This window comes from Orcinus orca, chromosome 13 (assembly GCF_937001465.1).
Source record: "Orcinus orca chromosome 13, mOrcOrc1.1, whole genome shotgun sequence".
NCBI classification, from domain to species: domain Eukaryota; kingdom Metazoa; phylum Chordata; class Mammalia; order Artiodactyla; family Delphinidae; genus Orcinus; species Orcinus orca.
Window position 1 is genome coordinate 70,654,445 of NC_064571.1, and position 24,095 is coordinate 70,678,539.

Below are 24,095 nucleotides of genomic sequence, written 5' to 3' on the forward strand. Positions count from 1 at the left end.
CAATATGCCTGACAATATGGAGCAGAAAGGTCCTGCTGGGTCTAGGTGTACGTCCTCACTGTGCTGCAGACACAGAACTACCACTCCTATGTTCAAGCTGGACGGCAAGATTCTGCGCCCTCCTCCCAGCCACCTGGCACAGCTCGCCCCTTCCTCAGGAACCAGCCCAAACCCCAACCCCGGGATCCTTGTGACACCAGGAGACCCGTGCTGGTCTCTTCTGAGAACCAGCTCCCCACACACACCTGAGACTTGTTCTCTGGTGGTTCAGATTTGTGTGGCTTGTCTCTCCCACTGATTCTGAATGCCCTTAAAGCCTGAAATAACTTCTTCCTTTTTAACAGAAAGGTGAGTTTGAAGTCAAGCGGTCCTGATATGTGAATCCTAGCGATGTGACTTTGGTTAAGCCACCTGGTAATCTTCTGAGTGTGTCGCGTCTGTAAAACGGTTGGACGTTTGGCATAGGATTAAATATATGTGGAAAGTTCCTGCTCGTGCTAAGTTTTCAAAAAACGAGTTCCATCTCCTTTTCCCATCCCTGCAACTTGCTAATAGCTCTTTGCACAAAGCAGGTTCTTCCTGAATGATGTTGGAGCAGTTTGGACCATCGTGTGCCAATTCAATCTGTAGAAGTCGCTGGATGTCTCACCACCTAAGAGGCCTCAAGTTGAGGATGAGAATTACCTTGTTCATCCTTATACTCCCCCTGCACATGGTGCTTTGTACCCAGAGGGTGTAAGTTAGCCTGCTGGATCCAGAAATGTAACGCTGCTCAAGTTCATGAAATGGAAGAGCTCACACACTTTGAAGGATCCACAGAAGCGCTAGCGTGCAGATACCTGAGCTACTCCACCTCAGCCCCCAGCCCAGGGTTCCCAAGCGGAAGTGCTCCTCAGCCCCCCTTACCCTAGTCCAGGCTGAGAAGTCCAGTGAGGCGGGCTCCCAGGGATAGTAGGTAGGAGGGGCTCCTCCCAGTACCGGCAGCCGGAGAACTCCGAGCGAGGTTTTGAGGATGCAGTGGCCACCTCAGCCACTGAGGAGAGGATTAACCAGAGGAGAGAAAAGGCCTACGGGATAATGAACACCGCTAGCAGGACGCAGATGCTCAGCCCTCCCTTCACCACGACTCATGCACCTGAATTGAGGAAGGAGGGCTGGACACCTATCAGTGTAGTGCGGGCCATGGAGAGCACCAGTAGAATGGCATGTTCCCGCCCAGAACCCCAAAGAGCCACCACTCTGAAAATGGGGGACTGGCTGCTCCCCTGGCCAGAACATGAGCCTGCCCGGCAAGGCTGCTCTCGTATTTGGGAAACTATTCTCGTTTTCTAGAAGAAAGCTCTGCCTATTACACTTAACATCCTCTGCTGAAGCCAGGATACATGCAAGGAAGCAAGAACCAGAGGCAGCTCAGCTGTTTTACTAAGTCAGTGGAAAAGTAACAGTACAGATTTCAGGCGCAATAAGGGAGACGGGGCCGACTGGGCCCCGGCATCAGAGGCCCCGCCCCCACGCTAGACAGCTCCAGTCCAGTCCCGCGTCTGAAGCGTGGTCCACATGTGTGTGCGTATGAGCACATGACCTATCTGGATGCCCGAGAGCATCTACTAAGTGTGCTGCCTCCGTGGAGGGCACCGGATTCCATGCCCAGCAGCTGGGCCTGAGAAGAGGCTGAGGGGTCGGGCCCTAGAAGCGGCCGAGCACAGTGGCTAACAGAGCCATGCGGATGTACATGCCATTCTCCGCCTGCCGGAAGTAGGCTGCTCGGGGGTCCGAGTCCACCTCCACACTGCAAGAGAAGGAAGGGTTACCATGTGCCCACGACAGCCTGAACGGACTGAGTGCACTCCCAGAGCCAGACCCCGCCCCCAAGCGTATCCTCAATTTTCACGCCACGTCACCTTATCTCATTGACTCGGGGCATGGGGTGCATCACCACCATCTTCTTCTTGGCCCGCGTCATGATGTGGGGAGTGAGGATGAACTGGCCGAAGCACTGCGAGGCAGAGAGGGGCCCCGTGAGCACGGCCGGGCAGGGGCGGCTACGAGCCCACGAGCCTGGGTTCCACCCCCCGTCCTCGCACTCAGTTGTCGCAAGCGAGGGACCCAGCTTTCCCGGCTGCCAGTCTGGATGCCCAGCAGCTCCAGCCCTGGCTTCTCCTCAGCCCTTGTGCTCACAGCTTCATACTCCTGGCTAGACCCGAAGCGCTCCTTCTGGATGCGAGTCATGTAGAGCACGTCGGTGTCGGGCAGCGCCTCCTCGATGCTCTCAAATTCCTCCTGGAGGGTGAGGCCCAGCCAGGGTGAGTGTGGTGCCGGCACTGACCGCCCAGCCCAGGTCCCCCACGGGCTCCCAGGGCCTGACCTGCTTGGTGCCGCGGGATGCCACGAAAGCCCGCACGTCGGGGGGCATGCGCAGGCTGGGAGGCGCCACGTAGCGCAGGCTGACGCGATACTGGGTGAGCAGGCAGGCCAGTGAATGCACCGTGCGTCCGTGCTTCAGGTCCCCAACCATTGTGATCTGGGGAGGAAGCCGGTCACCAAGAGGGCCCCCAGACTGAGCACACCCGCACCCCCATTTTAAAGCTCTCGGCCTCAGAACCAGAACGTAGACCTCAGAATGCGCGCAACACGCGCTGAAATGCAGAAACCACCTCCCCACTGTCCCCCTCTCCAGACCATCACCAGGCAGGCCTCCAACCCCTGCCACCACCCTCACCGTCATGCCGTTGACTGTCCCAAGCTCCTCCCGGATGGTGAAGATGTCCAGCAAGGCCTGGGTGGGATGCTCTCCGACCCCATCCCCGGCATTGATCACTGGCCTCCGGCAGTGCTTGGCTGCCAGCTGTGAACACGGGGACGAGGAAGGAGAATCCTGTCTTCTGCGTCTCAGGGACCCCTACTCCCTGCCGCAGTCCCACTCCTCCTGGGGTCCCCGCACCCATCTGGCCCAACTGAGACCTGCAGTCACAGGAAGTGTGGGCAGGAGGGCCCTCGTGTCCCTGGGTCCAGCCAAATCAATCCTGCCCCGGCACACAGGCCGGCCTCACCTCCACCGCTCCGGGCTGGGGGTGCCGCAGCACCACGACGTCGGCGTAGCAGCTCATGGTCTGCACCGAGTCAGCCAGGGATTCACCCTTCTGGACGGAGGACGTGGCTTCTGAGAAGCTGAGCACGGCGCCCCCCAGCCGGGCCATGGCCGCTGCAAAGGAGCTGCTGGTCCGCGTGCTCACCTCGTAGAACATGGAGGCCATCACCTTCCCCTGGGGGAGGCGGGAGTCATGTGTGCACACACGTGTTCACCTTGGGGAGCGCGTGGGCTGATGCCTGCCTCCCCAACTTACGCAAGAGGGGTGCTAGAACCCTGTCCCCCAAACCTTCCCATGACCTGTTGTAGCCTTGACATTTCCACCATAGTGTCACTCTGAGCTAAAGGTCTGCCTCCAAAAAGCCATTGTTAAGAGTCTGAACGAGACATTCATTCTCTGGGAGAGAAGGAAATACCCTAGACTTCACTCCCACGAATACACCAGCACCAATCAAGTGACCAGATCAGTGGGCCTGTGTGCTGGTGCTCAGGGCCCCGCAAGTCAGCTGAATACCGATCAGAGGAGGGCAAGCGTGGGGGCGGCCTAGAGGAGCAGGACCTCCCAGAGTAGGGCTTACCTATGGAGGGTGTGGACTCACACGAGGGGACCTATGGCAGGGGAGGGAGACCCCTCTGACCACCGCACAGCCCTGCTGACACGGGCCTGGATCCCCAGCCCACAGCCCTGACCCTGACCTTGAGGATGTCGAGGCTCCGCTCCTTCTGCACCATCATGCGCAGCGTGTGTGCCACGTTGAACAGGTGAGACATCTAAGAAAGATCCCAAGTCAGCTGGAAAGGCGGTGGCCCCCAGGGGCCCTAGCCCCGACTCTCCAGGTCCTCAAAGCTCTGGGTGTTCCCCTCCTCCCTCCCCCAGGCACCTGATCCTTGGTGAACTGCTGGACAGACAGGATATGTTGGCCCACCAATGAGTGCAGCAGGGGTGAGGTCTGGGGGTGCAGCAGGCCAGGGGTCCCCAGGTTCTGGGGCGACGCCTGTCTAGGTATTGGTGGTGGAGGGTAGCAGGTGCCGTCAAGGGTTCCCATCAGCTCTGCAGAGTGAGGGACGGGGCGGAAGAGGCTGGTCAGAGGGTTTCTCCTACCCAGGCCAGATCAGAGAGGTCCCCAAGGTGAGCGCGTGTTCCGGGGCGTCTCTCACCTGGCTCAGCTGCCTTCCGGGAGGTCTTCTCCTTTGGCTCCTCAGCTACAAAGAGGGCAACAGGACAGATGTAAGCCTGTGGCTGAGGTGTGTGAAGAGCCCCCGCTTCCCCAGGACTCCGGACCACAGTGTCTGTGTTAAACCAACTCACACCACAGTAGCTACAGCAGGTTAGGTGAGGGCAGGAAGGACCGGCAGCTCTGGGCACAGACACGTGATTTCCCACAGGGGCTGTTGTGTGTGATCAGTGGTGCCCTCCCGGAACCCTCCCAGTTGGCAAAAGGCTCCTAGGCAGGGAGAACGGCCAGGCTCACACCAACCAACAACCTGGATTTACCCCACGCTCTGCTGCCCCATGGGATCCCAGCTCCCAGGCGGAGGAACACAGCTGCCCACAACAAAAAAGGGCCTGTGAGAAGAAGCTGTGGGATGCCTCCCTCAAGCTGGGCGGGCTGATTTAGGCAAAGGCGGGCACAGCAGGTCAGATGAGGGCAGCAGGAAGGACAAGGTAAGTGGACAGAGGTGAGGTGCTGGGGGGCGCTGGGACAGTTCCTAGGCCACAAAGCCCCCAACCTCAGCCCACCTGGGACACTGCGGGGGCGAGGAGCCCATCTGGACACGTCTCTAAGTCCAGGTGGCCCCACCCTCCACGTCATAGGACCTTCCTCTTACCTGGCAAACCTGGGTCAGAGGCTCGGTGGATTCGGGGTGGCAGGTGGAAGCGGCCATCGGGAAGCACTGGGATGCCCCGGCGGGGCCTCTCTGGGGTCTGGAGAGACAACACTGGGTACTGACCTGACCCTCCTCAAATTCAATCCCTCAAGAAAAGCCAAACTGCTCCCTGTCCGCTAGGATTCTACCTCCATCATGTCCCCTCAGCCCCGCCTCCCACTGGGCTGCCCTCAACAGGCGCGGGCCCACTGGCCTCTCCAAGACGTCTCTCTGCTTGGGTTAATAATGGGGTGTGTTTCCTGTGGGAAGACTCCTAAACTGAGAGTTAATTCTATGTTTTGCAGTAGAGGGGGTAGGTGGTGAGGATATTAAGTGTTAAGTGACGAACGTTCCACTGCCCCGAACCACCAATGCTGCCAGCCCGACGCCTGACTGTACCCCCAACCCCGCCCCCCAGCCCGAAGCAGCGCGCATACCGTGTTTAGCTCACTGGCGGCGGGGACCGAGGGCGTGAGCTGGGGAACAGCCCCCTGTGGCCACTTGCGTACATCCTGTCCGTAGCCCGGCGGCACCAGCACCTGCGGACAGAAGGCAGGGGCGGGCAAGTGAGCCAGACTGGGGTCCTAAAGGGGTGGAAGCCAGCGAGAAGAAAAAAATGCCCTGGGGACCTGCACCCACCTGCACCCAGGGCAGTTGGACGGGTAGTGGGACCACAGAGATGTGCTGGGGTGGGAGGAGAATATAGCACGAGCGGGTCACGACCGGCCTGAGCATGGGCCACACACATACCTGCCCGTCAATATAGGCAACCTCTCCTCGCAGGACCACACGGCGGATGGTGCCCTTCACCTTCTGCCCTTCAAAGGGTGTCCAGTGGGCCTTGGAGAAGGGCATGTGGTTGGGGACCGTCCATTCATGCTCCAGATCCACCTGTCAGAGTCATGGGTTACGCCAGGCACGGGCTGCGGCGTGGAACGGCTCCCAGGGCTGGGGAGCCCCCGCCCCCCGGCCTTCAACCCCACACCTCCACATAGGTGTCCTCCTGGGGCGGCAGGTGGAAGATGCGCCGGGGGTTGTGGTGCAGTCGCTGCAGCAGGTCATCCAGGCTGAGCCGGCCCTCGCTCACTGCCGTCAGCAGTAGGGGCAGCATGGTCTCCAACCCCGGGAAGCCGGGGGGTGGCTGGGGCCCACACTTCTCGTCCACGGCGTGGGGGGCTGGGAGAAGAGAGCATGACCCTCGGAACCGATCGCCTCCACACACGAGAGGTCACGCACGCCACCAAGATGGTGCCTCACTACCAACCCCGATGCTAATTTTTTCTGGGAATCAGAAGGTAGGGAAACTGGGACTGCTGTCATCTTTGGGGGCCCACCCCTTTCACCCACATTCTCTCATTTACAGTTTACTCATTCGTTCTTTCAGTAAATATTTATCAAGCACCTATGACAGACCAGGAACTGTATTAGAGGCTGGGATCCTACCCAGATCAAGGCCCAATCTTCATGGAACCCAAGGTCCTTGCCCGTGAGGATGGGGCACGAGCCCGCCCGGGCAGAGGGGGTTCGGCCTGGGCCCTCTCACCATGGTCGGAGGCAAAGCAGTCGATGACGGCCATGTTCTCCCATAGGGCTTCCACATCCTGCCGGGAGCCAAGCTCAGGCCGAACCTCCCCCTTCCCGGGCCCCAGACGCTCCAGGTCATCGCGGCTCAGGAACAGATGGTGGGGCGCCACCTCACAGGTCACCGGCAGCCCCCGTGCCTTTGCGGCTTTAATCAGCAGGATCTGGGGGAGAGCAGGGAGACCTCGAGGAGGCCTCCCTCCAGGCCCCACCCTGCAAAGTCCCCGCAGCCCACCTCCCCTCTCGGAAAGTCATGGGGCAGATGTGCTGGGTACGGGCTCCAGGCTCCCCTGCTCGTGCCCTGCCCCTCTCCTGCCCCCAAGGACTACCCTGATCACCTGGAGTTACTGGGAAAGCAACAGGGGCACCTCTGCTGGGCTCTCACCTCTTCCTTCCGTGCCACGTGACAGATGTGTACCGAGCGCTGGGTCAGCTGGGCCACCATGAGGACGGCGGCCACACTCTGACGCTCTGCGTGGGCCACAATGGGGAGGTGGGACGGCCACGTCTCGAAGTGCTGGGGGCAGGAAGAACATTCCGGGACCGTGCAGAGCCCAAGCCCTCACAGAGCTCCTGACTCACTGCTGCCAGCCCACTGTGTGGGGCCCTCAAGCCAGGAGGTACTGGTTGGCTGCCTCCTCTCACCTGCCCACCCCTACCTCCATCCACTGGGCCACACTGTCCAGCCGCAGCTCGGAGAAGGTCTCGTTGAGGTAGAGCTTCAGCCCTGCAGCAGACCCAGCCACAGCACCCAGGGTCCCTGCGTTTTCCGACGAAGCTCCGAGGAATAAGGCATAGTCACAGCGGGCGCCGGCCTCTGCCAGCTGGAGAGGGTACAGTTGAGATTAGGCCCCTCAGCACCGGTGCCAGCGTGGCACCCATGCATGGCCTGGGCCCCTGGGGAGGGGCAGAGGGAGCAGGGTTCAGGGAGGTGGGGGAGGCTGGTGGGGGCATGGAGGTCACCAGGAAGCAGGAGAACAAGGACTCACCTTCTGTGCCAGGGCCAGAGCAGGGGCATCGATGATGGGGGGCCGGGTATTAGGCATGGCGCACACCATGGTGATGCCCCCGGCCAGGGCAGCCGCTGTGCCTGAAGCGAAGTCCTCCTTGTGTGTCCCCCCTGGTTCCCGCAGGTGCACGTGGACATCAATCAATCCTGGGAGAACACGGAGGCAGCAGATTAGAGGAAGATTCCGAGACACGCAGGGCATCAAGGAGGTGAACTGGGGTGGCAGGAAAATAAGCAGCGACCGATACAAGTGAGAGGTGGTGAGGTTTGTCAAGGGCATCGTGGATGGAGGAGTAAAAGAGCTTAGGGTGAGGCAGATTCTGGGCCCTCCCCACTCTGTACACTCCAGGGCAGAGTGGGCCCCACGGCCATCCTGTGCTGCACCCAGGGTCCATGCAAGCTTCTACCAGTGTCCAGAAGCCAGGTTCTCTCAAGAGATGCACTTACCAGGTAGCCGCACGAGCTTCTGGGAGGTCATGCAGTCAACATGCACCTTCAAAGGAGGGGCTGGCCCAATCTGTCCTAGGGCCTGCAAAGTGGGAACCACGGTCAGCTTTGACTTAAGGGCAGCCTGGGAGGTGCAGAGAGGGATTGGGTTTTCCCATAAACCAGGCTTCGGCCTCTCTATACCCACCTTCTCTCTCTGCAGCCACAAAACTTGATCACTAGCATAGCTGTTTCGTACTGAGATTTCCCAGCCCCAGGGCACGCTCACTTCTCCCTCTTCCCCCACTGACGCTGGCTGCCCCCTTCCCGGCACCCAGGTGTCAGTTACCTCCACAAACAGTTTGGTGCACTTGATATCGATGATGAGGGGCACGGAGAAGTCAGCGGCCAGGCGCCGGGTGCGGTAGCCCTTGGTGACAAAGGAAGAGAGACGCCGGCCCCCGGCCCCGCGCATGGACAGGTTAATCACTAGCTCAAAGTTCTTCTCAGCGAGCTGCTCCAGGATACTTCGCTGTGGTGGACACTCTCCATCCACTGCTTCTTCAAAGTGCCAGTCCACAGCCGTTACCTGTGGCCCAGAGACAAGGTCGGGGCCAACCCGAGCCTGGCAGGGGCCAGGAAGGCCAACCAGAAGGGAGGAGAGGTGGCCCGGGAGCCCATGAGGAGGATGGGGACCAGGCTACCTCTCTTAGCTACAGGCAAAGCATTTTTCTTGACAAGAAAGGCATCTACACTATGGTTACCAAGGACTCTGCGGTATGAGCCCACACTTCACGCAGAAAGATAAAATTCTGGAAGGAAACATGCCAAAATGTTAACAATGGTGGGGAGGTCATGAGGGAATTCTTTTTTTCTCTTTGCTTCTCTGTATGTTCTACTGCTCTACGTGGAATATATAATTTATACAATGACAAGAAAAGCAGGTGAACAGGGAGAGAATTCCTGGGTGCTCTCACACCCTTGGAGAGTGGGCAGCGTGGGGTAGGGCAGGAGCATCCCATACCTTGACACCGTGCTCTGTATAGAAGTCAGCAGTGCCCAGGCTGGCGTAGAGGCTGTAGCCTAGGCTCTCCAGCAGTCGCACAGTTGGGAGCAGCTCACTTTTGTTCTGAACCAAGAAGGAGGATGAGGCTGTGTTTCTCCCGTCTTCCACTTCAAGGTCAGCCCTGGCCCAGGGAGCCAAGGCCATCTGTCCCCCCATCTTCAGGCACCCCCCGGATTCTGTACCTTATAGCTGCCAATGGTCAGCAAGATGTTCTTCTTGGGGATCTTAAAGCCAGTGCTTAGCATGGCCTTGAGGTAGGCCTCACAGCGGCTCTCCCCGAAGCCAGCCACTTCCCCGGTACTGGTCATCTCCACACCCAGCACCACATCAGCACCCGCCAGGCGGGAGAAGGAGAACTGGGGCACCTGAGAGAGCAGGAGGTGAGTGAGGCCCAGGCGTGATAGGCCCATATCCTGCACCAGTGGGGGGGCCTCAATCCCCTCTCTCGGCCTCCTCCAGACAGCGGGGTGAGCCTTCCCTGTGCGGCTCCACGTGAACCCACCAATCATCAGCTGCTTCCCAAACATGCTCGGGCTCCCCTCGGTCTCCACGAGGCTACTCCCTGGCCTCGGAACACCTCCTCAACAAGCTTGGCCAATCTCAAATCTCACATCCTGACCGTCCTCCAAGGCTCATTCCAAATACCACTTCTTTTCTTGAGCCTTCTTGAGGGTCACCACCCTCTCTGGAAGTCGCACCTCCTTTAGCATTTTGTTTTTATCTCTATTATGCAGGTTTATCACACACTGTTCTAGAAACAAGCTGTTTTTGGACCCGACTTCTCTTGCCTCCCATCACTAGAGTGGAAGCTCCTAAGAGACAAAGACCATCTTATTGCCCTGACGGCCCAGGAAGGCCTTGCCCACAGGAGGTGCTTGGTTTATATGCCGACTGACATATAGCTTGTGCAGGAGATGAACTCCCTCCACTATTTGCCTCCCCGCTGACTGATAACCTCGGGCTTCAATCCTCCTTACCTTTACCCCCACGACTCCAGAGCCAGTCATGAGCCCCACAGGCTCCACTTCTTCCCCCATGATGACCCGCGTGGCCAAGGCTACTAGGTCCACACCCAGGGTCTTGGAGACGAAGGGGAAGGAGCGGGAGACACGCACGTTGCACTCGATGACTTTCAGCTGGTCGTCCTGGGCAGAGAGGGACTGGTCGGGCCTTCCACAGGTGGGCTTGTGACACCATCCCAGGGACCTTGGCTCTTCCCCCCACTCATCGTTCTGTGGGTCATCAACCCGGGACAGGGGGCAGGGTGACTATTAGAAACCCTGACAATACTGTGGGCTCGAGCTGTGACCCTGCCCCTCAGGCTTTCCTCCTCCGATGAGGGCTCCCTGGCGCCAGGGCCGGCACAGAACAAGGAGGCGCCACAGACCTCTGGTCCCTGCCTTTTGCCCCCTCTTACTACCTTGGCAATGAGCTGCAGATTGAAGGGTCCTGTGACCTGCAGCTCCTGGCCCACGGCGTGCACGATGGCTTTGATCCGCTCCAGGGTTTTGGCAGTGATGTCCTGCGGCGGGGTCACCAGTGTGGCATCACCTGAATGCACACCTGCGTTCTCCACGTGCTCGGAGATGGCGATGGCTGCCACCACACCATCACAGGCCACAGCGTCCACATCAATCTCCTAGTGGGGGGTGGGGGGTGGGCGGCGTGCAGGGCAATGTGATGTAGAGCAAGGGCCATCTTCTTCTCCCGCTCGCCCCTGCAGGAAGCTTCCCTTCCTTTAAGAGCCCTGGCACAACCCGTCCTATCCAGCCCCCTGTGCCTACAAACTTCTGTAGGACCAGAGAGGGGAGTCGCCTCTGAGGCTGGGAGCCTGCCTGCAGAGACCTGTCTGCAGCCTCCCACCTTGGCCTCCTGGATGAACTTGGAGATGACCACGGGGTGCTCCTTGGAGACAGCTGCCGCACTGCTCAGGAAGCGCTCCAGGTCCCCATCGGTGTAAGCCACGTTCATAGCAGCACCACTTAGCACATAGGAGGGGCGCACGACACAGGGGTACCCCACGGTCTGGCAGAACTGGCGGGCAGACTAAGGGCAAAGGGAGCTTAGCTGGGTTGCTCACACTCACCCGTGACATCATCCAGCCTCCAGACCCCACCAGGCCCCAGCCCACCTCTAGGTCACTGAGCTCCCTCCACTGAGGCTGGCTGATACCAATGGTGTCCAGGAGCCGGGAGAACTTAAAACGGTTCTCAGCCGAGTCGATGGCTTCAGGGGAGGTGCCCAGCACCCGGCACTGCTGCCGATGCAAAGCCATGGCCATGTTGTTGGGCAGCTGCCCGCCCATGGACAGGATCACGCCTTCGGGGTTCTCTAGCTCATAGATGTCCATCACCACCTACGGTGCAGGAGGAGAAACAGGTGGCGGCAGCAGGCAGGGTCAGGGGTCTGAGTCTTCTTGTTCTCTGCTCTTCAGCCTTCACCCTCAAACCCCACAAGTTCTAAAGAGTCTTAGGTCCGTCAGCTACTCCTACTTGACTGGCCTCCCAGGCTAACGGGCAGCCTTCACCCGTCTCACCTCAAAAGAGATCTCATCGAAGTAGAGTCGGTCACACATGTCATAGTCGGTGCTGACTGTTTCTGGGTTGTAGTTCACCATGATGGTTTTATACCCCATCTGCGACAGCGAGGGGAATGACATTCAGCAATCAGATGGGAAGAAGAGCACCGAGAGAGTAAAGCCAAAGCAGTACTCCAGAGAGCACCGCCTCAGCTGTCTCTGAAACTGCTGTACAGGACGGCTGCCGTGGGAGGGAAGTCAGACCAGCAATGAAGCTATCGGAAAAGCAGATACAGAGTTCTGGAGAGGAACCACATGTGAGGCACAGGACGGCTTAAGGGGACCCCCCCAACCCAAAGCCCTGTGATAGATGTTAAGGTGCAGCAATGACTAGAAAGCGCCAGGGTTGAGTGTGGGTGGAAGGCAGCTGCCAAAGCTGATTAGAACAGCAGAGAAAACCATAGGAAAGACTAGCTCTTGGACCTTTCGGAGCTGCTGGATGCAGCCCACAGCACACCAGTCAAACTCGACGCTGGAGCCGATACGGTAGACGCCAGAGCCCAGGACCAGGACATGAGGCATTCGAAAGCTGAGGTCATGGGTGGTGCCCCAGTATGTCAGGTACAAGTAATTTGTCTGGGCTGGCCATTCAGCTGCAACTGTGTCAATCTGCTTCACCGCTGGGCAGATCCCCAGTTCCTGACGCAGCTTGCGAACAGCCAGCTCTGTGCTGAAGAAGAAGGGTCAGAAACGTAGGCCCTGAGAGTGGGGTATGGACCAAGTAGAGGGCGGAGATCCCAGGTAGGGATCAGAGAGGAAAATTCCCAGGGCTGAAGGTCAGGGGCCTCCAAAGCTCCCCACACCCTCCCCTCCGAGGGCCCCTCGCTGGTACCAAGGTTCTCTGCCCGGCACTTCTCGGCCCGAGGCCCTCCCCGCCATCCCTGACCTGAGAACTGCGAGGGCAATCTGCTTGTCTGAGAAGCCGAGGCGCTTGGCCTGCTGCAGCAGGGGTAGGGGCAGAGACTGTCCACGGTGCTGCTCCAGCAGCTGGGTGTGTGCCACGATCCGCTTCATGCGGTGCAAAAACCAGCGGTCGATGCGGGTAAGTCCGTACAGGCGATCCACCGAGTAGCCCGCCCACAGGGCAGCTGCCACCACAAAGATGCGCTTGTCTGTTGGAGTCTCCAGCTCCTAACGGGGAGAGGGCAGACAAGCTAAGCCTCCGCTTCCCCATCTGTAGAAACAAACCTAGTGATACGTCCTCAGAATAATGCAACATGAGAAATGAAGTCACCGAACTCTCAGCAAAGTGAAAACACAGCAAAGGTCCGCCAGTGACTGCTGCTAGTACTACTGGCAGCAAGCTCAGGGGCCGGGGACAGAGAGAAGCAGGGTCCGTCCCGAGGGTACTGCCAGGGGAAGGGGAGCCGCTTACCATGTCACTGACGGGCTTGACTGTGTGATCAAAGCCCACGCAGTTCTCATCCACCATGCGCAGAGCCTTCTGGAAAGCTTCCTCAAAAGAACGCCCAATGCCCATGACCTCACCTGGAGGGATACCATGTGAGCACTGAGGGCCAGAGGGCAGAGGCAGCTGGGGGCGTGCTGCCCAGAATGTCTGTAGTTGTTTTGTTTTTTTTTTTTGGCCTCAGCTTGTGGCCTGCAGGATCTTAGTTGCCCAACCAGGGATCGAACCTGCACCCCCTGCAGTGGAAGCTTGGAGTCTTAACCCCTGGATGGCCAGGGAAGTCCCCAGAATGTCTGCAGTTTACAGTCAAGTCCCACGGTTGTGGGATTTATGGTGTTTCATTGAGAATCTTACACTTGCACCTCTTCTCCCTACCATTTTCATGTTTTGTGTTTATTAGTGAAATGAAACTAAAATGCCTACCATGGGCATGTGGATACTGGAACATGTTGCACTTGTATCACAGAGGCCCCACCCACCCGTTGGGTTATCCAGTTATTCGGTTTGCTTTATTCATATTGTGATGATACCATTTGGGATCTGGCTTACCCTTTAAAACTTTTTAAAAGTCTGGTAACAGGAAGATGATCCCATCACTCTATAAATCCATCCAGAGCTAATCACATTTACAGCTATCACTTTAGAGTACTTCCTCCTGGACTTTTTTCAAATATGTTTTATACATGATTATAGTACACATACAACTTCTATCCTGCTTTTTCCCTCATGGTAAGCTTGTTCCCACATTCTATGTCACTTTATTACCAGCCGTTTAACTCCTGTATGATTTACCATAATGTAACTGCTCACTTACTGTAAGACATTTAGTTTTGACGTGTTCATCATTCTAAGGGAGGCTGTGATGTTTTCCGTGCTTTAGGTTATCTCCTTAGGATACATTTCCAGAAGTGCATGGGCAATAGGTAAGATAAATCTTCTGGCCCTTGATAAGTATTAGTGGCTTTATAGAAGTCTGCGCTTTACAATACAAAGTATAAATTTAACCAATCTTCTAAGAAGTGTGTATAATCATTTAAAAGTTTTTGCTAATAAGCAAAAATTATTATCTCATTTTAACTAGATTTATAACTACTAAAAAGAGGGAACTTCCCCCATCCCCCAGCCCTGCTTATTGATTTCCCATTCTATAAAGTTCTGTTCATGTCCTCTGACAATTTACCCTAGGGTCTTCAAATATTCCTTACCAAATGTATTTTTCTGTTTACAATCCTAACATTTGTTTCCTTAAAAAAATTTTTAAAACGTCAAGATGGTACCAGTAATGTTAAGTAAGTGGATGAGTGATTTTGCTCAATTCCTTTGTAATGTGGTTATATTATAAAAGTTTTTATTCTGGGTAAAAGAAAAACCCAATGCACTAATACATGCAGGCCTAGAAAAATCCTGGAATCACACATATCCCCAAATTAATCTCTGTATGACAAGATTACAGGTGATGACTCTTCTTTGGTTAAACTATCTTTTCTAATTTCTCAATGATTCATGTATCTTACTTGTATAATAAAAGTTACAAAAAGTGACCATGGCAGATCACACTCCAAGAACACTCAAATAGATGTAAGATACTTAAATGTCTCATCTAGGAATCAATTTTTGATTGTCCTATTTTCAATCCACTTCTTTTAGCCACAATTTATGGCTTCATTCCCATGTTTATTATAATTTTTACGTTAACAGAAATTCATCTCCAGAAGGAACAACTTGGCAGTCCTGTAAGATTTCTAAACATTCTGAGATCATATCTGAGCTTAGACTTACGTGTTTAAAGGCTACTATTGCTCTTAATGGAAAATCTGGAACACAGCAAAATGCTCTTACCCTTAGCTGGTGGCACTTTGGTACATGCACATGCTTGTTTTAATGGAAATGCTTTGCAGGACAAACCAAGGCAATTTAAAGGGTCAGTATAAGGAAGCATACTAACTCAATCCCAGCACGCTCTCCACTGCTTGGAGGCTGACCATCATGCCCATTCACTATTCATTACTAAGTGTCCCTGTTTTTATGAAAAGGTGTCTGATGTCCTGCTCTGATCTTAGACATTGTATTAAACAACATTTCATTTAGTGACCATGGCAGGAAGTGCCCAGAGAAGGAGACACACTCAGCGTGGCTGCCACTGCGCTGACTTGGCCTTAGAAGTGTTCATAGGAAAACAGCAGTCGTCGTTTCCCTGAAGCAATCAGTATTTAAACAAGCGTGGAGAACAAACTGTCACTGTATTAACAGCCTAGTGACGAGGCCATGGGCAAAATGCCATGAAGTGCTGTGCGTGGAGTTTCATGGAACTGGTCTCACCCATGACAGGCAACATACTGTAAACAGAGGAACATAAGCAACTAGCAACTGATCTAGTTTTCAGTTCTTGGCTCCGCCCTTTACTCAGGCACACACTTTCCTTCTGTGGGACCTGCTTACTCATGCGTAACATGAGAGAAATGAGATAGTCCAATGGCTATCACCCCATCCCAAGATTTTTGACATGCCATCTGGGGAGTGGAGGTAGCATGTGTATTCGGACAGATTTCCAGATGTCTTTGATTCCCGCCCCTGAGGAGGACTGCTATCTTAGTTGGAAATATTAGTTCTGAGAAACCGCGTTCCCAAGAAGCTGCTCATATAGGAGCTGAAAGATCATGCCAGGGAACTGACTCTATGACATTCTAGATCCTTGGGACATGTGGGACCCCATGAGGTGATCTGGGGAGGGGGCTCCTGGGGTGTGTCTCTCACCGACACTCTTCATGCAGCTCCCAATCTTTGTGCTGACACGGAGGAACTTGCTGAGGTCCCAGCGAGGAATCTTCACCACACAATAATCCAGACTGGGTTCAAAGGCTGCTGTTCCCCCTGTCACCGAGTTCCTGGGAGCCATCGGGTGAGGGTGCCAGAGGACAGAGCAGGAGATGTAAATGGTGAGCTTCCAGATAGTTCTCTCCATCCCACACATCCAGGCCAACGTCCTTTCCACGTTCCCTGTCCCATACATGTTTTTTTAAGCTCCCCACCACCTTTCCTCCCTGATCTCTCCCCAACCCTTGTACCTGAGTTCAGGTAGAGGGATGCCCAAAGCCAGCTTGGCTGCCACGTAGGCCAGTGGATAGCCCGTGGCCTTACTGGCCAGGGCGGAGCTGCGAGAGAGCCTGGCATTCACTTCAATGATGTAATACTGCAAAGAGAGAGAACAGAGAAAGAGTTACCAGATAACTGGCTTAGAAGGCCTGCCTAGGAAAGGTCTCAGAAAGGCAGGAAAATAAAGCAGCATCCTCCGACCCTACCGAAGATAATCCCAGCTTCTACTCCAGGGTCTGTAGGGTTAAAGGGCCTCTTGGCCTAGAGGCCCCAAAATTATGGAAGGCGGTCCAACAGCTACAGTATCAGCCCCACGGCCTAGAGTCTCACCTGCTCAGACTCAGGATTCAAGGCATACTGCACGTTGCACTCCCCCACAATTCCAAGGTGCTGAGTCACCTTGATGGCCGTCTGCCGCAGTAGCTGGTACTCCCTGTCATTCAGCGTCTGGCTTGGAGCCACCACTATGGACTCCCCAGTGTGGATGCCCAGTGGATCTAGGTTCTCCATGTTACACACCTGTGAAGGGAGAGTCCCAGAGTGGTCACTGCCAAAGGGAGTCAGGAGAGGCAGAAGGCTGCATCCCAGGGTCCTGTTGCCTCTGGAGACGCACCCATCCTGGGTCTGAGGGACATCGAACTCTCAAAGATATCAGCTGGACCCCGGCTCTTACAAGGGCTCATACTGCCTGATGCTATGCCCCTCCTCCGTCACTCACCGTGACACAGTTGCCATAGGTGTCTCTCACCACCTCATACTCAATCTCCTTCCATCCTTTCAGGGACTTGTCTACCAGCACTTGGCTGGTATGGGCAAAAGCTGGGGCCACGAGAGCAGAGAGCTCCTCTTTGTTAGAGGCAAAGCCAGAGCCCAGGCCCCCGAGGGCAAAGGCTGCGCGCACCAGCACGGGGTACCCCAGTCTCTCGGCAGCTGCCTGGGCCTGCAACGAGCAGAGACGGACAAACGGATCAGGCCTTGACTGCGCGCTGCGCGGAGGGCTCCTGGACCCGGAGAGAATACGATGTCAAGGAAACAACACCTGTCCACCCCAACCATGCCCCGAACCTGCTCAAGAGAGTTTGCTGCCTCACTGGGGGCCACGTGCTCTCCGATCTCGGCCATCCTGGAGGCGAAGGCGCGCCGATCCTCAGTCAGCTCAATGGTCTCCACGGGTGTGCCCAGGACCCGGACCCCATACCGAGCGAGCACCCCAGCCTTGGTCAGCTCCACACCACAGTTCAGAGCTGTTTGGCCCCCAAAAGTCAGTAACACGCCATCTGGGCGCTCATTACGTATCACCTGAGGGAGGAGAGAGGAATAATAGTCATTAAGACCCTGGGGTTAGGGAGTGGATCTAAGAAGTTGGAAAGGGCTTCCCTGGTGGCGCAGTGGTTGAGAGTCCGCCTGCCGATGCAGGGGACGCGGGTTCGTGCCCCGGTGCGGGAAGATCCCAGATGCCGCGGAGCGGCTGGGCCCGTGAGCCATGGCCGCTGAGCCTGCGCGTCCGGAGCCTGTGCTCCGCAACAGGAGAGGCCACAACAGTGAGAGGCCCGCGTACCGCAAAAAAAAAAAAAAGAAAGAAAAAAGAGAAGTTGAAAAAACCCAGAGTGACACAGGATCCCCCTGCCCACGTGGGTCTCCTCCTCAGTCTAGCCTCATCCGAGTCATACCTGGGTTACGTAGTGAGGCGTTATTGGGAGGAAATAGACCTTGTCAGCCAGCCCCTGGGAGGTCTGCACGGTGGCAATGTTGGGGTTGATCAGCAACGTCTGGATGTTCTCCTCCTTCAGGGCCTTGATCGCCTAGGGGGACAAAAAGGGCATATCGGCCTCGAATGCAGAAGCAAGATTTTCAGTCTTAGACCAGTATTTCTCTTCCTCTTCTCCCCTCCCTGGACTCTCAGTCCCTAAAAACCCACTTCTGTTCCTCACCACCTCACCTTTCTGCACATTCCCCAGATCTCCTGGGTCACTTCCTCCCTACAACTAATGCTCATGCCTCAGCCCTGTCTGCTCCTGAGGGCCACACACCCAGAGGGTCAGGGACGCACGTGCTTTACCTGAGAGCCTGAGTAGTCAAACTCTCCGGCTTGGCCAATGGAGAGGCCCCCTGAGCCCAGAATCAGAACCTTTCGTGGTGGTGGAAGCCCAGAGCCTGGGGTGGGAATCCCACGGAGGCAGAGGCGCTCAGCCAGCCGCTCTCGAACTATGGAGGCAAAGAAAGTCATAGAGCGTTAGAGCTGAATGAGACCGAGAGGTCATCTAGACTAACCCCTCACTTTACAGAAGAGTCAAGAACAAGTCATGCCTCTAACGAGTGGCAGAGGCAGGACCAGAAGCCGCCAGGACTTGTGATTCTGGGTTCCTTTGAATAGAAGCAGCATACATGAATCATCTTGGCCTGACTGCCTCCCAGCCCTCCCGCCTAACCTCCCAAACACCTATCAGTTTCCCGAGACAGGTCCATCTTATGCCTCTCCTGGAGCCCATTCTTAGATCCACAACCCAGTTCTACTCAAGTGCTTACCTGTCTGGCCCCCAGGGTTCCTGGTGGTGGCTTCTTTCACAGTGTCCAGAAATACATCAAAAAGAAGTTCCATATCTGAAGGGCCAGCGTGGTGCTCTGGGTGAAACTGGACACTGTTGAAGAGAGTGGATCACGAAAATTGCCAGCATCATCGGCAGCCTTGGAGGTAGGTAGTGGGAAAGGTGACGGGGGCCACTGCTGCACTTTACTTTTTGATCTTCAAGTCCCAGTGGGCTTCAAAGCCGTACAGATCCAGTCATCATGCCAGAACCACCCAGGCTCACCTGAAGAAGGGCAGGCTCTCATGTACAATGCCTTCATTGGAGTGATCGTTGGCGTTGGTGAAAAGAGGAAGCCAGCCTGCTGGCAGTGAGTCTGTTTCCACAGCAAACCCATGGTTCTGGGATGTTAGAAAGCAGCGCCCAGAGCCCACCAGCAAGCATGGCTGGTTATGGCCTCGGTTCCCATATCTGGAGATGGAAACGTACTGAGTCACAGGCCCCTTTCACCCTCCCTTCACTACTGTACCAAACCCAGCTCTTGCTGATCTCACGATTCTCAACAACCCGCACTCCTATTTCAACACTAATGAACACCAACTCTACTCCCAGTCCCAAGACTCCCCACACCTCATCATGTCAGAGGTGTGGGCACTTCCTCTCCCCACAAGTCCCACCTCATCTTGTAAGTCTTGGCCCCAATGGCTAAGGCCAACAGCTGGTGTCCCAGGCAGATCCCAAAGACAGGTTGGGGGTTCGGTTCAGATAAGACACGGCTCAGTGTGGATACCACGCTGGGATAGGAGGCGGGGTCGCCAGGGCCATTACTCAGAAAGAGACCCTCATACTCTGGAGTGGGCAGAAAAGATGATGTCAAAACCCGTGGTTCAACTAGAGAGAAACACCACTAGAGCAAAAGCCCTTATCTCCACCTTCTTCCCTGCAGCTCATGTTGACTTTCAGCAACTGGACCGAGGGCCAGACCTTCCACCCATGCTGTTTGTCTGTCACCTTGTACAGACCTAAGCTACTCACCCTGACTGTCTAATGCGTGGTCCCAGGGTACCACAGTGACCTCTGCCCCACGCTGGCACAAGCATCGGATCTGATTATACTTGAGGCCACAGTCCAAAGCAAGGATCCGAGGGGTGCCCCCTGAATTGAATACCCGTGGGACCTGAGGAATAAAGGGCGATGGTTGACAGCTGTGATTAGTAGGTATAATGTGCACACACAACAATCCCTACCTTGGAGGCCTCTTCTGGTTCTCCCTCAAGTGTTCACCCCTCAGTATGGGCAGAATATAACTACTGTGCTTAGTCTGGGATACTCTCCCACTCTACCTCTGTACCTTAATGGAGACCTCCGGCACCAGGGCGCGGGCATTGGGGTCCAAGAACGGCAGGGTTGAAGGCTCCGTCCCATCCTGGACCAGCTTTCCCAGCAGAGACCCTTGCTCTCGCAACTTCTTAGTCAGCTCCCGAGTGTCCACTCCTGCCCAAACAGCAGACTCTGAGAGATCACTCCCCCAACGCAGTCACGCATGACGTCAGACTTCCATTTCAGAGCCTGAGTCACACACTGTGACTGTTCCATGGGCATCAAAAATCCCGGGCTATCCTGCTGGAAGTACCCTACCATGAAGTACTCTTGCCCCCAAATATCACATATGAATTGAACCACCACTCCAGATCTGTTTACAGAAAATAATACCAAGGGACAAAAGAACACGCTAAATGACAATACAGGAATGTAATCAATAAAATGCAGACTGTGGGGTATTCTAAAGGAAAATCAACGGTTTGTGTCAAATAGGTTACAAGGCCCAAAGAGTAAAGATTATCAACCAAGTGCAATGTACAGACCTTGCGTAGACCCAGATTCAAATAAACAAAGTTTTTAAAAAATCAGAAAGTTGGAGAAATTTTAAACATTCCTTGTATGTTTGATATTAAGGAATTACTGTTAATTTTTAAAAGGTTACCGTAATGTTACTGTGATCATGTTTTTACAAGGGTTTTTTTTTTCACAGCTATTGAACTCTCTGTGGGTGAAATGATATTATGTCTGAGATTTGCTTCAAAATAATCTGGGAGTTGTAGTAGTGGTGATGAAATAAGTTTAGCCCTGAGTTGATGAAGCTGGGGGTTCATTATCCTATTCTCTCCTTTTGCATGTTTGAAATTTTCCATCTGAGTGAGAGCTCAGTTCCTTCCCACAGCTCCAGCCCCCAGTCTAAAGCTTGGGAATCAGGTACACCGTATCACAATCTTGGACTCAAGTCCCAAGAGTCCACAGAGTCCTTGATTCTTTCCATCTGGGTATCTGTGCTCCACTCAGACACCCCTGTGCTTGCACCATACCTTGTAGGCCGGGTATGCCACGCTGTTGCAGCCACTCATGCAGGGTACAGGTGGCACTCCAGTGGCTGGGTGTGGGGCAGCACTCTCCTACCACCAGTCCTGCCACGTGGATCCCCGAGGATTCAAACCACTGTCGATGGGAGGAGGAGACTGTGAGGAGCCCAGGGCCACACACCTTCCTGCAGGGCCATGGACCCTGTACTCCAGCCACACTCAATGACCTGTCGTTCCTTTAACATGCCAAGCACCTCATGCTTTTGCCTTTTATCAGCAATGCTGTCCCCCGCATGAAACACTGAACACGTGGGCCTGATTAGTAATTGAAATGACATTTTCCTTTTCCCTTCCTTTTCTTCTATCCCCTTTTCCATGAAGTCACCCCCATTCTCACCCACTGCAGCTTGTGTCTCCTCCTTAGAGCTCACCTAAGTTCACTTTGTTTCTACTTGACTTGCTATTTCCATTGTATTACAAATGTGTCCAGATGTCTTCATCAGCGAACTATGAACTCAAGAGCAAGGTACCTGACACATGATAGTAGTCAGCGTTTACTGAGGGCCCACCTGGTGCCAGGCACTATAACAGATGCTGGGGGAGGAGCACGAGCATAAAAAAAGACAAGGTCCTGTTTTCAGAATGTTAATTTGCTACCTAGGGAACCAGAAAATAATAAAGTAACGTAGATAAAACAATATCATAATCACAGGGTGTGATAAAAACATAGTGTAGAATAGGCAGCGGCACAATACCTTACTAAATAAAAACAAAGCTTCAGGGTGCAATACTAGGCATTATACCCCCACCCCACCCCCACCCCCCACTTCGTAAGGGATTATCATTAAAAAAAAAGGTAATGTACGGCTTCCCTGGGGGCGCAGTGGTTAAGAATCCGCCTGCCAATGCAGGGGACAAGGATTCGATCCCTGGTCTGGGAAGATCCCACATGTCGCGGAGCAACTAAGCCCGTGAGCCACAACTACTGAAGCCCGAGCGCCTAGAGCCCGTGCTCCGCAACAAGAGAAGCCACCACAATGAGAAGCCTGTGCACCGCAATGAAGAGTAGCCCCCGCTCGCCGCAACTAGAGAAAGCCTGCATGCAACAACGAAGACCCAACACAGTCGAAAATAAAATAAATTTTTAAAAAAATTAAAAGAAAAAAGGTAATGTAAATTTGCTACTCGACAGATAAGTTTATAATAACTAAGTAGAGAAACAGATTGTTTATCTAGGAGAAAGTGGCATATTTAAACTACATCTGCTTAGTGGTGGAAGGTTTAAAGAAAGATGAATGGGATCTGAAGGCTAGTTTGGCAGAACCCTCCATGGCTAGGTGTCTGCACATGGACAAGTGCATTTATAGCATATGTGCTGCAGAAGCATCCGTGGTGGGCTGGTGGCTCCAGGAGGCCTTACTCACCTTGGTTGTCAGGGCCTCAATTTTGCAAGTGTATAAACTCAACTTTGACATGTATCTAGAGTTGACAAAGCTGAAGACTTAGGTCAATTAACCAAGATAGTGCATTATAAGCTAGAATGCAGTGAATTTATACAGAATGCAGTGAATTTATGTGATGAGGAATGGTTCTTCCAGGAATACCAAGCACTTCTCTTTCTTAGAGTTTCCTTTTCCAAGTGTCAGGGTGACAGGGAAAGCATATTAAGAATTAAAGGCTCAGTAACCCTAGAATTAGGACAAAGTGAGTTTTGAGGAATACTGCACCGGAGGCTATGGCTGCTCTAAAATTAACTTGTGTTGATTTTTTTTTTTTTTTTTATTACTTGAACTCTCAGAGGGCAACTTAGTTTCCAAATTCCAGACGAGGAGGAATAGGAGAAACCTCACTGAGAAGGAAACTGAGTTTCTTATCTACATACTGTAAGAACTCTACTGAAAAGTGGTAAAGAATGAGGCAAGGTAAGGAAAGCAGGTTTAGATGATAATCAACTTCATTGGTCTGGTAGGTGAACTGTGACCCACCATCACTGAGAAGGGTGTGACCCTAGTTTCCAGTCTCTTTCCCATTAATTTACGCACTCTTAAAGCACTGCTCCCATCACATCACTCTGCTGCTAAAAAATTTTCACTGGTTCCTTACTAGAGCCCAGACTCTTCGCCTTTGCCTCCAGCACTCTGTGCTTCTCAAGGTGTTACCTAACAAACCCTGCAGAGTGCTTGTCTATCACTTTAGTGTGTACCTGCTTTCTCCAGAATGCCTAGCGGAATGTCAGTGTCTTCACTAACAGTTAACAATTACTGATTTGAAAAGGAATGTAGAGAAAGCATTGGATGTGGCTACCTTGCTGAGTCCGAACTCATCCACTTCATCTGGGGGAATGCCGTAGTTACCAATCAGAGGATATGTCAGCACTAAGATCTGTGCTTTGTAGGAAGGGTCAGTGAGGGCCTCGGGGTAGCCGACCATACCGGTTTGAAACACTGCAAGAAAGAGGCAGAGCTGGGGCTTAGGCAGGGCACTCTTCGGAGCACTGCCCCGAGCGAGGATAATGCCCCAGTGCAGGCTGCCCTGACCGTCAGGGATAAAAGGGGCCGGGCTGGGGAATGGCGGGGGAGGGGGTGTGCAGGCGGGAAAATGGCGGGGTCTGGGCAGGGCAGGCTGGGCAGAGAGGGGCAGCAGAGAGTGGGATGAGGTCGGCAGCCAGCCCGGACTTGCTTACCCACTTCCCCGGCAGTCGACACAGCGGCCCCAAAGGGCTGGCCCCGCAGGACCGACCCGTCCTCCAACACCAGGGCCGCCATGGGAGCGGAGCTCAGAAGCCGGGGTGATTACAGAGAAGCGGGAAACGCAGCAAGCCCCAGCGGATGCTAGAACCACGTGAGGACGGCGCGCCCGGATTCGGTCCACGTGGCTAGCCGCGCCGGTGTCTGGATCAAAGGCGGCGTGGACCGCGCAGGAGCCCAGGCGCTCTAGGCGGCGGCAAACTGCGGCGGCGCGGGCAGCTGGCGGCGTGAGGGGCGGGGCTAGGAACGTGAGGGGCGGGGCCAGGGCAGCGAAAGGGTTGGGTCACCTCCTCTACTCTACCCTGCGCGAAGCGATGGGATACCTGAGAAAGCCCGCTCTCCCAAAGT

At 54.6% G+C, this 24,095-nt stretch overlaps 1 protein-coding gene across 4 annotated transcripts; it reads right to left on the reverse strand.

Moving 5' to 3' along the window:
* Positions 1-1,404: 1,404 nt before the first annotated feature.
* On the reverse strand, positions 1,405-23,973 carry CAD (carbamoyl-phosphate synthetase 2, aspartate transcarbamylase, and dihydroorotase). Of its 4 annotated transcripts, XM_004268134.4 has the most exons (44): positions 23,684-23,966; positions 23,305-23,444; positions 21,007-21,136; positions 19,995-20,137; positions 19,679-19,820; positions 19,321-19,492; positions 18,929-19,114; positions 18,645-18,757; positions 18,178-18,323; positions 17,789-17,920; positions 17,184-17,417; positions 16,837-17,058; positions 16,449-16,637; positions 16,091-16,215; positions 15,780-15,910; positions 12,993-13,105; positions 12,504-12,748; positions 12,041-12,287; positions 11,576-11,674; positions 11,171-11,395; positions 10,903-11,085; positions 10,460-10,678; positions 10,017-10,184; positions 9,222-9,404; positions 8,998-9,102; positions 8,323-8,562; positions 7,995-8,076; positions 7,528-7,694; positions 7,198-7,362; positions 6,924-7,055; positions 6,501-6,702; positions 5,943-6,133; positions 5,708-5,848; positions 5,395-5,496; positions 4,919-5,015; positions 4,247-4,291; positions 3,970-4,139; positions 3,785-3,859; positions 3,051-3,263; positions 2,720-2,845; positions 2,366-2,521; positions 2,179-2,280; positions 1,902-1,996; positions 1,405-1,789 (listed from the first exon to the last, which is right to left on the reverse strand). In XM_004268134.4, the coding sequence occupies exons 1-44, from the start codon at positions 23,763-23,765 to the stop codon at positions 1,687-1,689; spliced, it is 6,678 nt and encodes a 2,225-aa protein (XP_004268182.2). In that variant the 5' UTR covers positions 23,766-23,966; the 3' UTR covers positions 1,405-1,686. The 4 variants fall into 4 exon arrangements, 2 of the variants coding, with proteins under 2 accessions (XP_004268182.2, XP_049552177.1); XM_049696220.1 differs by lacking the exons at positions 19,321-19,492; positions 21,007-21,136; positions 23,305-23,444; positions 23,684-23,966 and having other exon boundaries at positions 19,995-20,135; XR_004482461.2 differs by lacking the exons at positions 1,405-1,789; positions 1,902-1,996; positions 2,179-2,280; positions 2,366-2,521; positions 3,970-4,139 and having other exon boundaries at positions 23,684-23,971.
* Between the last annotated feature and the right edge of the window lie 122 nt (positions 23,974-24,095).